Source organism: Xenopus tropicalis, chromosome 2, assembly GCF_000004195.4.
Source record: "Xenopus tropicalis strain Nigerian chromosome 2, UCB_Xtro_10.0, whole genome shotgun sequence".
NCBI lineage: Eukaryota > Metazoa > Chordata > Amphibia > Anura > Pipidae > Xenopus > Xenopus tropicalis.
In genome coordinates this window covers 154652777-154670171 of record NC_030678.2, presented here as the reverse complement: position 1 = coordinate 154670171, position 17395 = coordinate 154652777, and the positions used below count along the sequence as shown (strand labels likewise).

Genomic DNA, 17395 nt, shown 5'->3' with positions numbered 1-17395 from the left:
ACAGGTACTGTTTTATTATTACAGAGAAAAGGGAATCATTTAACCATGAAATAAACCAAATAGGGCTGTTCTGCCCCCAATAAGGATTCATTATATCTTAGTTGGGATCAAGTACAGGTACTGTTTTATTATTAAATTAGAATTATTTGCTTATAATGGAGTCTATGGGAGATGGCCTTTCCGTAATTCAGAACTTTCTGGATAACGGGTTTCCGGATAAGGGATCCCATACCTGTACTTTATTCACAGGGTCCTGCTGGTTCTATTATTTTAATAAAAGAAAAGAATTGTAATGAACATTATTTATGCAATTTTTATGTTTGGTATTTTCTAGTTTGGGGAGAAATCTCTGCAGTTGCCAAAATGCATGTTTGTGCCGCAGGTCCCGGAGCCCCTTTTAGTGAGGGCGGCTGAGCAGTGCGCGCTGGCTTCCGGTCATCCCATGCTGTGATGCTTGCAAATTACAATTTTAACAGCTGTAAATGCACGGATCACAAACTTGGATCATATTCCATCTGTTCCTTGGTCTTGAAAGTACAGTTCCAGCACAGCATGCTTCCATTGAAATGCGCTGAAAATATTCCAGGGCATGTATTCTCTTTTAATATGATCTTCATACAACGTTACCCGCTGAGAACAATGGGCATTGGTCTAATGTTGCCATTGCAGAAGGAATAGTAGCAGCTCCTTGTCCCTACACTTAGGGATGTATATATCACCCTTTAAATCATGAATAGATAATTCGTATTCTTGGTACGAAGGGGGCAAAGGAGCCATTTTCCTACCCATTTAAGAAGCACTTCAAAGTGTATTCCCTTCAAAAGAAAGAAAATGAACATTTCCAACAGATAGCCTATTCAGGTTTTATTGCGCTTGCCTTTAAATATGGGAATAAAACGACTGATCTTGATTTCTCATGCCCATAATAAGCTTTTATTTGAGGAAATACATTTCTATAAGCCATATCATTGAACTCAAATTCATGTGGTCTTCTATGTTGGCACACCTTTTAGTGGTAATAAAAAAATATTACTAGGCCCCTTGTCATGAGGAGACTATACAAAGGTCACACACATGACTCCCCCATACTTGCCCACTTGGAATGCTTAGTGCAGCGAAGCTCTCAGTGGTAAAACCTACGTTAAATGCCTCCTCAGGTTTTAAGTTTACTTCCGAAAATTATGGAAAGCACAAGGGCTCATTTATAAACACTGGAAAGTAACCCATGGTAACCAATCAAATGTTTGCTTTCTTAATTCAATTTGTAGCATGCTAAAAAAAAAAAAACAATTGCTGATTGGTTACTATGATTTACTGTCCATGTGCAAATTTGCCCACTGTTTAAAAATGAGTCCCTGTATGTTCTTCCAATGTCTGTGCAATTTTCCTCCATTGGATCCCGATGAAAGTCATGTCAGTCTGTGTGTGTCTGTAGTGGAAAAAACTAGATTATTTGGGCAGGAATTTACATGAATGCTGAAGAATCTCCACACATTATATCACCTTTATAAAGAATAAAATAAAAACAAATTTCTGGCGATTTGGAGGTAATTACCTAGTTTAATGGGGTGCATATGAATGTCCTTGTAGGGGAACACATAGGCTGGTGGAAAGTAAAGTGAAAATATTTGTGAGTTCAATATTTACCCCCAAAAGTCAGTAACTGCCATATCATCCTCCCTAACAGCTGGCCAGTGTGCCCATTTCTACTTGGATTCTCAACCCTTACTTGCTAGCAAGATGGAGCATCTGTGGTTGGATCCTTACTTCATAAAACTTTGGCTGCTCCATATTTCAAAAACATTCACTTACACAGTAGTCAGTTGAAGCCCTGAATTCTCATTTCACATAAGTAATAGAGTCATTTGCATTCACCCCACTAGGTTTATTAATACATGTAGTGGTCCCCTTTGGGTGGCCATTGCCATAAATAACACACCAGGAGGTGGGTATAAAGTGTCAAATTAAATGAGTGATCAAGTGTGAGGCTCATTGGGCTTTAAAAGACATTTCTACATGTGTATGAATTATGTGTTACAATACATATATATTATTTTGTGGTGACAACACCACCAGGGATATTTGCCAGATAAGCAAACAGCTGCATGTTACAAAGTATGGCGTCCAACTTATTCTCACATTCCATTATATTGATTTTTGGCTTTACTAGAGGCTGGAGGAGGCAAGGCACTATCATTATGGCTATTGAGCTTGATTTCCATGAATTTTACATAATTGTAAAGTTTTGCTCTGCTGCAAAGTTAATATCATTTCAAATCATTGCAGTGTGAGGAAGCCATATTTATAAACAGAATGTATCAGCCATATTATATTTGTATTCATGCCATGGAGTAGGATCAAGCCCTATAAAGAAGTAATCATCATACGCGCATAATGTACTAAGCAGTCTCTTCAGAATATAAATGGAAGGCTAACCCCACTTCCAAACAGTGTATATTTTCCATTTGAACATTTTGAGGAATGCAAGATGTATAAATATGTACTGGCTCTAAAAATATGATTGCGTTTTTCAGCTTTTGCCTTCAGAATGTTGTGCACCTAAGTGTTCTTTGAAGTGAATGTGTTCATAGGAATATAAAGCCTACTTCAGTTCAGTTGGTCCCTTAGTGGCCTGAATCAGGATTCTCAGGGCTTGTGTCAGCTCCATCCAGTGCTGTAACCATGTGCCACAGGCACCATTACCCCTTTATAGCTGAGACCCCTGTGGAATTGTGTTTGGTGCATGATATGATATCTGTAATTGAATTATTTATGTTGGCCGTGTAGTTAGTCCTTTATGTTACAAAAGAGATGTAACATCTTGGTGGAGTCAGCACATAATCATATGTATATGGTTACTCATTCCTTTGCCAGTTATAAATCTAAGCATTGTTCTTTTTATTCACTCGTTACCAATTAGGAGGGCATTACTATATGGTTATTAATATAAAATTATTACTATTTATTAGGTTTGTTGTATTCCCTAGGACAGTTATGACACCTTCTAAATAGTAATATTGATGCAATAACATGCCACTATGTCACTTTTCTAAAGAGTTATGAGTCTGCAGTGAAGAAAGTAAACTGATGTTTTTCCTAACAGAACTGAACCTCCCTTTGGTATTTAGTGTAGGGTAAGTCCATATAAAGCATTTAGAATTTTCATAAATATTAGGTAACGCAACAGAATAGCCATGGATCCACCTGTATATGTATCAAGTTCAAGGATATTTTACATTGCTATCCACCACAGCTCTCCCAAGAGAGTAAATCTTCAGTTATTTATTTTGTTAGGTAAAGAAGCTTTACTGAATTGCAACTGGATTGGTTCTTAATGACATGGCATGGGTTATATGGCTCATTAATATGTGATTTATTTAAGAAATAACATTTCTATATACCTGTTCTTTACGATACAGGTATATGGGTGCTGGAAGGCAACTCTGAGTTCCATGACCTGGTCATAGAACTAGTCAGTGACTTCTTTCAGTAGGGTTTATATTTAGCATATCACAGTGAAAAGAAAATCCTTCAAAGTTGGATCAGCAATGTATTTGGGTTGGATGCAGCCCTATGCGGATTCAGTCATGTGAAGTCTGTGCCAAATGTCAAAAACTTTAAAGAGTAGGGCACCCCCCTCAGATGAGAGGATTTTTTTAATTTAAACAGCTTTGTCCCCCTTAATCCACATCCAGGGTTACTCCCCTAAAGCTGTTACCCTAGACATGAACCCTCGGGTGCTGATATAGAAAATACATTCCAGTTTGAAGGTTGAAGGAGCAGGAGAAAAATTTTGGTGGCAACAAGAGGGAATGGAATTGTTGGTAGAAAGTGGGGTAGGAGGCAAATAAGTAGGTGAACTTGCTCTGGGAATCAAGTCCATTCTATAAGAGATGTTGTTTAATGAGATTCCAACATAAAATCATGAGAATATGCTTTGAAATGTTTGTTACCCTTTGTACTATGGCAAAAACTTTTAAAACACATCTGTTTCCCTTATGGAATTATGTAATAAATGGTGCCAGGGGCAGTAACTCATAGCAACCAATCAGCAAGTAGCATTGACTAGTCACCTGTTTGAAAACAAATATCTTATTGCTTAGTACCTTGTATTACATGTTGGTTAGTCTTTTATATACTTATGGAGAATCTGTACACTTACATAAATATTCTTCTCTTTTACAGGCTCACACATGCAACATGTTGCACTGAGGCCAACAAAGCCATAAGTCAACGTGGACAGAAATTGAGTTGGCACTAATGTTGAAATATGACGGCAATTTAATAAGTTACATACTAATACAACTGTCTAGAGGTGACACAATTTCAATCTGTGGTACTTATGAAACTGCTATTCCAAAATGAGCACACCTATGGTTTCAAGCAAGGAATGTTCAACTGGAAATTCCATTAACAGCAACCAAGATCAAGTTGACAACAAAAATGTGATCAGCTTAGGTGATAACAATGCCAACCAAATATACCCAACAGGGAAAACTCAGGTCTCAAGCAGCATTAAAAAACCAGGGGGGTTGTCCACATCACAGTCAGATCTTTCCCAGTCATGTGAGGAGCACAGTACATCGCTCACCTCTGGTCAGGATTCTCCATCTGGTGATCAGCCGTTGAGTGATCCAAAGTCACCATCCCTGATAGAAAGAGACATTAACAAACATTTTGTGACTGATGATGCTAAAGGCAGTTTAAAAACAACTGGAGCTTTTGATGGACATTCAAAGGCTGATGGACATTCAAAGGCGGGTGTGCTTGACAGAAGTTTGGTGTATCCTCAGAGCAGAGTTAGTGACTCTTCCCTCATTATGTGTAGTAATAACACTGGTAACCTATCACACAATGAACAGGTTAAAGGAATTTCCTTTCTGAAATCAGGTATGGTATCGACAAAATCAGAAACTTTTGCTAAAGGTCGTATTTCACCAACGCCATGTTTGATCTCCCCACCCAAGTATTTACAGATGCCAAATCACGGGATTAGGGCAACTAATTCATCAATACCAGTTGACCATTTATTTGGATTCTCTTCCCATACACACAGTTGCGGCTCAGAGGAAAAAAAGATTGTACTTTGTTCCAGGTCACCTACCTCAGATGTCCCTGAATTATCACTAGGCGAGGGAGCCTTATCAAGTGGTAATAAGCCAAGCACACTACATACCAGTCCCACAAGCACTGACCATCATTTAAGAATCCCTTCTAAACCTCAGGTAATTTTTAATATAACAGAAGCACAATTATATCAGGGTCAAACACAAAAAACTTCAGAAATTTCAGATTCCAACTTATTACAGTCTAAAAGAATTTGTCGGCACAAACAAGACCAGAGTACGATGACTGCAATTTCAGGTACCAAGACAGCAGGCAATATTTCCGAATCCAGAACATCTCCAGTTTCAAATCTTTATGCTCCGTTGGGTCATGTAGATATGTCCCAATGTTACAAAGTCATAAACCATGAAGACAAGAGTTTCGGTAGCAGCCCTAAATTATCTCATTTTAGTCTAGCACATAAGAAGCCGGATGAATATGCATCTGATATGGGGAGAGAGCTAAGCACCAAGCCTCTTATACGAAAAACAACATCACTCAGCGATTCCCTGGATAATAAACCACTTCTACATAAAGACAGAGGTTCACTTGAAAGTTTTCTTTGCCAGGACAGTGACAATAATTTTGTTTTAAGCAGCAACATGGCTTCCACAAAGGATAAAACGGCTTTAGTTGAGAGCAAAAAGGCAATTGTCGGGAGAAAACATCAGTCAGATGGTTTAAAAGGCAGCATGAAAGACAGCCAGAAGGATCTAACTGATACCTTTTCATGTGCTCCCATTTTACCAGGCCTCGTGACTGCAGTAAATATTAATGATCAGTGCATTGCCTCACCGAGCAGCTCTGTGGATCTTAATGCTGTTCATGTTGACAGATTGTCACCTTCCTCAGTTCTGCCACCTTTTGATGGTACACAAGTCTTAAACATTTCCCCTAAAGCCACTAACAAATTGCTTTGTAGTAGTGGAATTCCAAAACCAATACTAATACATTCCAAGCCTTGCCTTGCAAGTAAAGCTGATACGGACACCAATGACAATGAAAAGCCAGAAGAAGCACCTGAACCAATTCTAATCATCCCTAAACCCAAGCATGTCCGACCTAAGATTATTACCTACATTAGAAGAAACCCTCAGACAATAGACAGACTTCCATATGGTCCAGTAGGCATGCCTTTTGGTTCCCCTGCTTGCAATGTTCCAATGGCAAGAGACCATGAGGTCTTAGGCAGTGACATTAATGCTTCCAATGTCCTACTAGATAAATATAAAGCAGACCTGCAGAAACAAAGAATATATGCCGCTGGTTTAATGGTGTCTGGAATAAGGCCTCCTGGACATCATTTTGGACAGATTAATGAAAAATCAATAGACGAGGTAAGTGTTCAATGAATGTTCTTGTCCCCGGTGTCACTTTTGATCTCTCTTAAAAACGTCCATTTTTTTAATATATTATTATACCAATCATTATTTACAGAAGAAAAGTTTAATCTCTATTTTTATAGGTTTTTATTTAATCATTTCCTGTCCTTGATAGTCTTGATATAAGTTTTGAGAAGGGGGAGCCCTGAACATACTTTGAAGCAGAAGAATTTTTGAACCGAAACCACGAAAAACCACTGATCTATTGTCTAATAGTTGGTAACAGTAGGGATGAGAGACATTTTTCATCTAATACAGATTTCTTTGTGAGTGCCTAAAATGTTTACAAATCTGGGCTTACATTTTGCAATGCGATCTACTTTGCCAGTGAAAAAGTTGCCGAAACACCACTTCAGGGATGGAGCCCATTGACTCCAATGCATTTGGCTACATTTTGGTGAAATGTCACTTTTTGTGAATTTTTCTGTGGTTTTGCAAATATTCCAGCAAAGCAAAATGGGGCAGTTCTGCTCATCTCTAGTTAACAATCTTGCCATTCAATAATACCTGTATCTTCACACCCTAATGGGCTCATTTACTAACCATCAATTTTAGACTTGATTTGAATTTTTTTTTTAAAAAGTTGCAGAGAAAAAACACTGATTTACTATGCATCTAAACGGCTAAAAATCCAAATTGACAATTCTTGCAGTTTATGTAGAAGTCGATGGCAGAGATTCCTTCCCTTTCCTTAAAGTTTTTTCTTTTGTCTCAAAACTTTTGAGATTTTACTGGGTTTTTTCTGAAAATATGGATGCACCGAAAATAGGGATGCGCCGAATGTTAAGGGATTCTCCCGAATACCGAACCGAATCCAAATCCTTATTATTTGCTAATTAAGATTCGGATTTGGTCCGGCTGAATCCGAACCCTGCTGAAAAAGGCTGAATCCTGGCCGAATACTGAACCGAATACTAGATTCGGTGCATCCCTATCCGAAAATCACAACTTTTTCGAATTGTCACGTTTTTTACGACATTTCTCCGAGCAACTTTTCCTTGCAACTTTTTTAGTAAATATCAGACATTTGAAAAACAAATTTAGTCTAATTTGAAAATAAAAAATAAAATTATGGACTTTTAGTTAATCTGCCCCTTAATGTTAGTGACTCTAAAGCAGTGATCCACAGCCAGCAGTGATGATTCTACCATATACTGTAAGGGGACGATTTATCAAAATTTGAGTTTACATTTTTTGCACGGTTCAAGAAAAAATGCAGTAAAAAAAACTTTAATATACAGAGGAATATTCCTAACCACAAATAGTTGGTATTCATTAAAAAAATCCACAAAAAAAGCTGGCGAGGTTCAATAGAAGTCAATGAGAATTGTCTCTAACAATTTTATTTATATATTTCCCCAGTTTATTAAAACATTTGAGTTTTTTTAGCCTCATTGAAAATGATTAGTGATTGTCAGTTATAATTCCAGGGTGTGACAGCATGTGACAAAAATGCACGCAACAGTGTGAAAGAGTAGATGTTTTTGTGCAACAATTTAAAAATGTCGCAGTTTTGCTAATTTTCTGCAACTTTTTTCTGCTCGTACTTTTTCAGCTCAAGACTTTTTATTGTTAGACGTTCGTGAAATGAGTTTATTCAAATTTTAAAAACAAAAAAAATTAGAAAAGTTAAGAGTTTTAGTAATCAACCTTCTACAGGGAGAGATGATTTTTATGTGACATTTAAATTCAATGGAATTGTTGTGATAGCTACAAAACTTGGACCAGGAACTATTGTGATTAGTTTCCTACAGTTGGTTTTATTTCATTGTATATTTGAAACCAACACATGCCTTAATAAATATAATTGATTAAGTCCTGCATTTGAAAACTATTTAGTGGTATAAAAACCTGCAATATAGTGGCAGCTTCTTGCACAGCTTACTCCACTAACACCTTTTTAGCCTGTGTGAAAACCCATAATAATATGTAGGGCTATCAACATTTAATTGCTCTGAGAATGGGCCCTGGTGCAGTCCAACAGACCAATATCTTTTCTTTTCCCAGTACCTTGAGCAAACTGTGTAGAAAATTAAGCCTTCACCCTGAAATGCTACCATCAAGGACCCAATAGATCATTTATACCATGAATTTCTGACTTTTGGTGCCACAAGCCGAAATATATTCAACACTATATCCCATGGCAGGTATCACAAATACTGTAACCTTCTTCTTTTGTAACACAAAGAAGTGTATGTGATAGACACATTATTACATTCTTTAGATCCAATGATTGGGAACCCTACTCCATCTCATTGGGTCAACAAAAGCCATGTTCCTCTTGCTTATAAAGTTCTTTCTGGGCAGAGTACCTATTGTATCTATCTTCCATCATGGCCATCTGATATCTCATAAACTGTGGTTGAAGAAATCAATATCATTACTTGTCCATTCATTATGTTTTCTTCACCTCTGCTTTCTTGATAACATTCCACTGCCTTTCTATTTAAACTCTATTATGAAGTCTTGGCCCCCTCCAGAAGTCAATAAACAAATGTGGCCAAACTTATTGCATATTGAGCTTTATAGATACAAATGTTAGAGTCTCTTCCACAGACTGTGACAATGGTTTACTAACTCTGGACAGATTTGCAAGATGAAAGAAAAGACCCATTGTAGACTGCTTAAAGCTAGGTGCTGATTGGCTTACTTAGAATCCATTCGTTCCATATCCACATACAGTTATCCAGGCAATAATATGGTTATGGCTCTTCACTTTACTCTTTCAACCACTTGAGAATGGAGCCTTAAAATGAGTAGCTGAGCACAACATCAATATGAATGAGTAGTGCTAGTTTTCCCAGGGCATCTCTGGAAGCACACTGCTATTCCGACTCCCTCTGGCTTTGGTGTCATTACACACTTTGATTTACAGTGCCATTTCTGAAGGCATAATGCTTATATCATCTCTTTGATTTCCCTTTCTAGCTGCTCTCTTGGAGTGTGCTTACTTTCCAATATCCATTCATTAACATTTTTTAATCATTGCGAAGTTATCTGTAAATGTTATTGCCACTGGAAGCAATACTGTATGTGTCTGGCCCTTTTCTGTACTGCGGTTTCTTACTGTTATAAATATAACAGAAGCCAGCTGTGCTCCAGCCGAGATTCCAATACCAGCAATGCTGCGTGCTTTCTACCAAATCTGTTAATCAGCTGGCTTCTGTTTCAAGAGTCAGAACCAGCAATGCAGAAAACTCAACACACAAAGCACTGTTTTCAATAGCAATTACATTTAAAAATACCTAAAGCACTTACAGTTGCCCATTTGTGTCTGTTAGTTACCCCTCCCATATAGATTGTAAGCTCTACGGGGCAGGGACCTCGTTCATCTTGTTTCTGACTCTTATTGCAACTGTACCTTGTATTTATTTGTATTTATTGTTGTACTTTGTATTTATCCATTATCTTTAACCCCCTGTTTGTATTAATGTATTCTACTGTACAGCGCTGCGTACATAAGTAGCGCTTTATAAATAAAGATATACATACATACAAAATATATTAATGAATGTATGTCGGAAAATTTCATAGAAATTCATGATGTAAAAAATATTTACATGGGGGTTCAGCCCAGAGAGCCTTCTGTTTCTCCACATCCATGTGTATTTATATAATAGGGAATTAGTTTCACTGGAGGGGGGGGGACTTCATGTTAATGCCCTATTTAAAAGGTTTATGTTGACCAAATGATCACTGAAAATGACTTCAGCAATAAGTGGGGCTCAGTTTTGTGCAACAGCCAATTTTTCACAATAACCCATAGCAATTATGTGGAAATTTGCTTTCAATTCCTAACATTTAATAGGCTGTCCTCAGTTATGTTCTATGGGTTACTGCATTGGTGCAATATTTCCTTATGTTGATAAATGTGCCACTTGTAATTTAGAACCATGCATCTCCTATTGGGGCATTTATTACATTCGATTTTCTTCATGGTTTGTATTTTTTGTGCAAAAATATGATTTTGTTGCTTTGAATAAAACTAGATTTTTTGCTGTTTATTATGTGACAAAACTGCAATAAAAGAAAAAATGGCATCTAAAAGCTGTCAAGGTAATGAAGTCAATGGCAGTCAATTGCATTTGTGCAACAATACAAAAAAGTTGCGGTTTTCGCATCTTCTGCATGTTTTTTGTTTGTGCTTTTCCAGTTTGGGTTTTTTAATAAATGACTAGACATTTGTGGGTTTTGTGGAAATGAGATGGTTTTAAAAAACTCTAAAACCATGAAAATTTAAATATTAATAAATCTGCCCATTATCCAGAATGCTAGAATGCTCGGGACCTGGGGTTTTCCGGATAAGGTATCATTTCCATAATTTGGATCTACATACCTTTAGGGGCTGATTTACTAAGACACGATTTCGAATCCGAATTGGAAAAATTCCGATTGGAAACGAACATTTTGCGACTTTTTCGTATTTTTGCGATTTTTTCGCCGTCTTTACGATTTTTGCGTAAAAACGCAAGTTTTTCGGCGTCTTTACGATTTTTGCGTAAAAACGCAAGTTTTTTCGGCGTCTTTACGAAAGTTGCGCAAAGTCGCGATTTTTTCGTAGCGTTAAAACTTAAAAGGCGCGACGTTTCGCGCAAGTTTTAACGCTACGAAAAAATCGCGACTTTGCGCAACTTTCGTAAAGACGCAGAAAAACTCGTGTTTTTACGCAAAAATCGTAAAGACGCCTGAAAAACTCGCGTTTTTATGCAAAAATCGTAAAGACGCCGAAAAAAATCGCAAAATTACCGTTCATTACGAAAAAAACGCAATCGGACGCATTCGGACCGTTCGTGGGTTAGTAAATGTGCCCCTAAGTCTACTAAAAGATTATTTAAACATTAAGTAAACCCAATAGGGCTGTTCTGCCCCCAATAAGGGGTAATTATATCTTAGTTGGGATCAAGTACAGGTACTGTTTTATTATTACAGAGAAAAGGGAATCATTTAACCATGAAATAAACCCAATAGGATTGTTCTGCCCCCAATAAGGGGTAATTATATCTTAGTTGGGATCAAGTACAGGTACTGTTTTATTATTACAGAGAAAAGGGAATCATTTAACCATTAAATAAACCCAATAGGGCTGTTCTGCCCCAATAAAGGGTAATTATATCTTAGTTGGGATCAAGTACAGGTACTGTTTTATTATTACAGAGAAAAGGGAATCTTTTAACCATTAAATAAACCCAATAGGGCTGTTTTTCCCTCAGTAAGGATTAATTATATCTTAGTTGGGATCAATTACAAGAAACTGTTTTATTATTACAGAGAAAAAGGAAATTATTATTAAAAATTAGAATTACTTGCTTATAATGGAGTCAATGGGTGATGGCCTTCCCGTAATTCTGAACTTTCTGGATAATGAATTTCCGGATAATGGATCCCATACCTGTACCATTAAAAACCTTACAAACTATTGAAACTCATAACTGTATAATATGTCAATAATAAATGTCCCAGGTATGGGATCCTTATCCAGAAAGCTCCAAATTGCAGAAAGCCCATCTCCCATAGAGTCCAATTTAAGCAAATAATTCTGATTTTTAAAAAAATGTTTCCTTTTTCTCTGTAATACGAAAACAGTACCTTGTACTTGATCCCAACTAAGCTGCTTGAATTCATATTGGTGACAAAACAATCCTACTAAATTAAAGTTTTTTTTAGCAGACTTAAGATATGGAGATCCAAATTATGGAAAGAACCCTTAACTGGTGATGGATTCATGAGGGCGCCTATAGCCGTACAGTACATGCAAAATATGGGACAAAATATGTGATATACTTTACATTGTGTATGTCCTGGGTCTGCCCTGATTCCAGAATGCTGCACAGATGTTGAGTTTTTATGTGTAAGTGAATTATTGTGTGTCTGACATAGCTAATAGCCCAGCAGCATGAATTTGTCAAGGAAAGCTCTGCTATACTCCAGGTAAGGGATACTATGAGAGCACTGGGAAGGTTTCCGCTGTCTCCTCTCTGCCTTTGAGCACGAATATCCTAGAAACATGTTCTTTCAGTCAGTTCATTTCTTTTCTCTGGTTTATTTTCTACAATCTGACATCAAGTGATCTTCTTCCTCCACTTCATCTTTCTTCCCTACCCCAGGGCCGACTCATGTGCAATAAAGGGAAAAAGACATTTTTTTTGTTGGTAAAATTCAACTTTTCACTCTACATGCGTACCTGGGAAAGGAAAGAAGCAGGAAGAGGATCGCTCCATGGTGCTTGCTGGGAAGAACCCTGGTACCCCTCAATAATTCAATCTTTCCTTCACAATAAAATAATCAGTAATGGTATAAGCCCTAACACTCAGGTCATTTCCCTTTTGTCACTGTGCTCCCTGGGTACTCCTTTGTTACTATAGAACTGTGCACCTCCGGAAAATGGAGCATTCAGGACATGACCACAGTCTGTGTCAACCATACCAAGTGCAATTTGGGACTGCCCCATGGAGAACATGATTATTGGAAATTATAATACTGATTGGTTCCATTTTTCAATGTATAACCCTATTTCCAGGCAATGATAATTCTAAGCCATAGGGTTATATGAAATGTTGGTTGCAGATCCGTTCCCTGGGTCTTATAGGATGCTAGCAATGCCCCATATCTATCATATTCATCATAATTATGATTGTTACATGAAACACAATGCAAAGACCAGAGAATTAACAAAACCCACCAATGCAGATAGCAGACAAGTTTGTGTTACTGCTTAGCCGCCAGTGCCCTGCATTATAGGAACACGTGGCCAAGATAGATTTAGTTTGCCTGACACACAGCAAGATAAAGCAATGTTGAGATTTAATTGTGTAGAATATAGCCGCTTGTGCAAACAAACCAGTTAATCATTTGGATGTGCCACAATGACTGCAGGAAAGGTCACTGTCATTTCCCCTTCGTTTCCTTTGTCTTGACTATGATCTCCTCTGTTTAGCAGAAGGGATGCTAATGCTCTGGGATGGAATGCAGTTTTATTCTGTTAGACAGCAAGTTAATGCCTGTATCTGGTTATGTTAACCCCCTCAGAGCTGTTTTAAGCACTGGCGCCAAGGTTTGGACGTGCAACAGAATAATAATTCAAGAGCCATACACTTAGGGGCTGATTTACTTACCCACGAACGGGTCGAATGGAGTCCGATTGCGTTTTTTTCGTAATGATCGGTACTTTGCGATTTTTTCGTATGTTTTGCGATTTTTTCGGATTCTTTACGAATTTTTCGGATCCAATACGATTTTTGCGTAAAAACGCGAGTTTTCCTATCCTTTACGAAAGTTGCGTAAAAAGTTGCGCATTTTGCGTAGCGTTAAAACTTACGCGAAAAATGCGCAACTTTTCACGTAAGTTTTAACGCTACGCAAAATGCGCAACTTTTTACGCAACTTTCGTAATGGATACGAAAAACTCGCGTTTTTACGCAAAAATCGTATTGGTAACGAAAAATTCGTACAGAATCCGAAAAAATCGCAAAACATACGAAAAAGTCGCAAAATGCTCGTTTTCAAGTCGGAACTTTTCCAATTCGGGTCGGATTCGTGGGTTAGTAAATCAGCCCCTTACTGTAGGCTGGTTTCAATATAAGACACTTTGTGGCCATCATTATTGCTTCCAATAATACAGCTACACAGCAAAGAAAGTGCTGCTTCACTTTTTTAGATAATGAGTTCCCTTGAGCCCTTTAAGAAAGAGCAGTCCTGTCCATATGTTTCCCTATAACTAAAATTCTATCCCAGGTGTCATAGAAATAAGTCAGTTGAGTCCATGGATAGGCTGGAAGGGAAAATAATCTTAAAGAGTACCGCCATACAGGTCATAGGTCATCTGTTAGACAACCCTAAAATAGAGGGCCATTGATCTTCTTATGACACTTTGGTGGCTCAGGTTACAAAGGTAACTAAAGTCATCATTATATACTGAATAAAAAGAATTCAACCCCCATATGGGTAAAGTAAGGATTGCAAGTGTTCAATTGACTATTCTAGATTAGGGTTGATTGCTGCACTTGTATTAGGGTGCTTATTCTGATATTGTCAATCAAAACATAAAGGAAACCTCCTATTGGTTTGACTGATTACAGAATATTTCAGTCATGGGATTTTTGTAAGGCAGTGATTGGCTACAGCTTTGTCATAACATCACAAACCGGCAGACGCCACACAAAGCATAAATTAAATTACAAGTGGCGGCCCCTCCCCTGGGATTGAGCTACAATAATTTCTAATTCCAGTGCTTTATCATGGACGTTATTAGCAGTGAACAAGAAACACCCAGTCAACAATTATTTCTTACATAAAGTAGACACAACAGAATGCTGAAGGCAATTAATAAATATTTGTATGTTTATTTAAAAGAAAGGTGGAAGCATGCCTGCTATACTTCCAGTACACAAAGGACTTGACTCAATCAAGTGTAAACTAGTAAAACTTTAATTTCATTCTGATGGGAATTTCCTTACCACTGGAAAATGTTGCCCTGAAATTTCAATTCATACGTAATGGTTATAAAGTCGGCTTTGGTTTGGGTGCGGCTGAATCCCACTACCTATTGCAGAATTAGGCATATCTATACGCTTAAAGGGGCCGATTCACTAAAGGTCGATAAGGTTTATTGCATGCTTTTTGTGCGTTAAAAAGCACGCGATAAATAAGTTCCGATGCATCAAAGTCATTTCACATGCGTTAAGACACATATCGCATGCGCTAAAAAACGCAGTTATTTCTATCGCATTACGTTAATTAGCGAATAGAAATAGTAATAACTCATGATTCACAAACACATATAAAGCGTTAAATGTGCTAAATATCGCATTAGTTTGTGCGAAAATTAACACCTACTTGGGGCAGGCGGTAATTATAGAAAAGTACAGTTAATCAGCTGTAGGCAACACAATATGGACTTTGCAGTGGGATTTATTCAAGTCTGTGTTGGCCCCAGAGTGATGCAGCCTCCAGTTTGCAGGGAAATGGTCATTTTCATAAAAGTAGTTTTCCGAAAGTAATGGTTACATGCGTAATATTGTGCGCTAATATAGCATGCGGCGAAATATATTGCACGCAGCAGGAAATAACGCACACGGTCAAAAATAACGCAGGAAAAATGCTCATCGCAAGTTAATTAACGCAAAGAACATCGCTTCTTAATGGTGACGCCTGTCCTTTTAGTGAATCGTGCGTTGTCACAAAAAATAAGAAGCGATAAAATTTTTAATGCATGCTATAAATAGCGCTTGTTTTATCAACCTTTAGTGAATCAACCCCAAAGTCACCCTTAACTCACCTTAATAATTATGCAGTTATTTGATATATATGTAATCTGAATATGCAAATTATGGTTCAGTTTGGTTCAATTTTTGCCCATATCTCCTGTGGACAATTAAGAAGTTGACCCAATCCAAAAACCTTTATCTGGTACATATGTACAGTGCAGGAAATAATTATTTGACCCCTCACTGATTTTGTAAGTTTGTCCAATGACAAAGAAATGAAAAGTCTCAGAACAGTATCATTTCAATGGTAGGTTTATTTTAACAGTGGCAGATAGCACATCAAAAGGAAAATCGAAAAAATAACTTTAAATAAAAGATAGCAACTGATTTGCATTTCATTGAGCGAAATAAGTTTTTGAACCCTCTAACAAAAAAAGACTTAATACTTAGTGGAAAAACCCTTGTTTGCAAGCACAGAGGTCAAACGTTTCTTGTAATTGATGACCAAGTTTGCGCACATTTTAGGAGGAATGTTGGTCCCACTCCTCTTTGCAGATCATCTCTAAATCCCTAAGGTTTGGAGGCTGTCTCTGTGCAACTCTGAGCTTGAGCTCCCTCCATAGGTTTTCTATTGGATTAAGGTCCGGAGACTGACTAGGCCACTCCATGACCTTAATGTGCTTCTTCTTGAGCCACTCCTTTGTTGCCTTTGCTGTATGTTTTGGGTCATTGTCGTGCTGGAACACCCATCCACGACCCATTTTCAGTTTCCTGGCAGAGGGAAGGAGGTTGTCGTTCAGGATTTCACGATACATGGCTCCGTCCATTTTCCCATTAATGCGAATAAGTTGTCCTGTGCCCTTAGCAGAAAAACACCCCCAAAGCAAAATGTTTCCACCCCCATGCTTGACGGTGGGGACGTGTTTTGGGGGTCATAGGCAGCATTTTTCTTCCTCCAAACACAGCGAGTTGAGTTAATGCCAAAGAGCTCTATTTTGGTCTCATCAGACCACAGCACCTTCTCCCAGTCACTCACAGAATCATTCAGGTGTTCATTGACAAACTTCAGACGGGCCTGCACATGTGCCTTCTTGAGCAGGGGGACCTTGCGAGCCCTGTAGGATTTTAATCCATTGCGGTGTAATGTGTTTCCAATGGTTTTCTTGGTGACTGTGGTCCCTGCTAATTTGAGGTCATTAACTAACTCCTCCCGTGTAGTTCTAGGATGCTTTTTCACCTTTCTCAGAATCATTGACACCCCACGAGGTGAGATCTTGCGTGGAGCCCCAGAGCGAAGTCGATTGATGGTCATTTTGTGCTCCTTCCATTTTCGAACAATCGCACCAACAGTTGTCACCTTCTCTCCCAGCTTCTTGCTAATGGTTTTGTAGCCCATTCCAGCCTTGCGCAGGTCTACAATTTTGTCTCTGACATCCTTGGACAGCTCTTTGGTTTTTCCCATGTTGGAGAGTTTGGAGTCTGCTTGATTGATTGATTCTGTGGACAGGTGTCTTTTATACAGGTGACTAGTTAAGACAGGTGTCCTTAATGAGGTTAACTAATTGAGTAGAAGTGTCTAACCACTCTGTGGGAGCCAGAACTCTTAATGGTTGGTAGGGGTTCAAAAACGATTTTCCTTTTGATGTGCTATCTGCCACTGTTAAAATAAACCTACCATTGAAATAATACTGTTCTGAGACTTTT

At 38.0% G+C, this 17395-nt stretch overlaps 1 protein-coding gene across 1 annotated transcript in view; it reads left to right on the top strand.

Moving 5' to 3' along the window:
* mtus2 (microtubule associated scaffold protein 2) overlaps positions 1-17395 on the top strand; it is a 249147-nt gene that overhangs the window by 80550 nt on the left and 151202 nt on the right. Inside the window, exon 2 of the mRNA XM_002934016.5 lies at positions 4186-6443. Within this exon, the coding sequence (XP_002934062.2) occupies positions 4362-6443 (2082 nt within the window). The 5' untranslated portion in view covers positions 4186-4361. The remainder of the gene's footprint in view (positions 1-4185; positions 6444-17395) is intronic.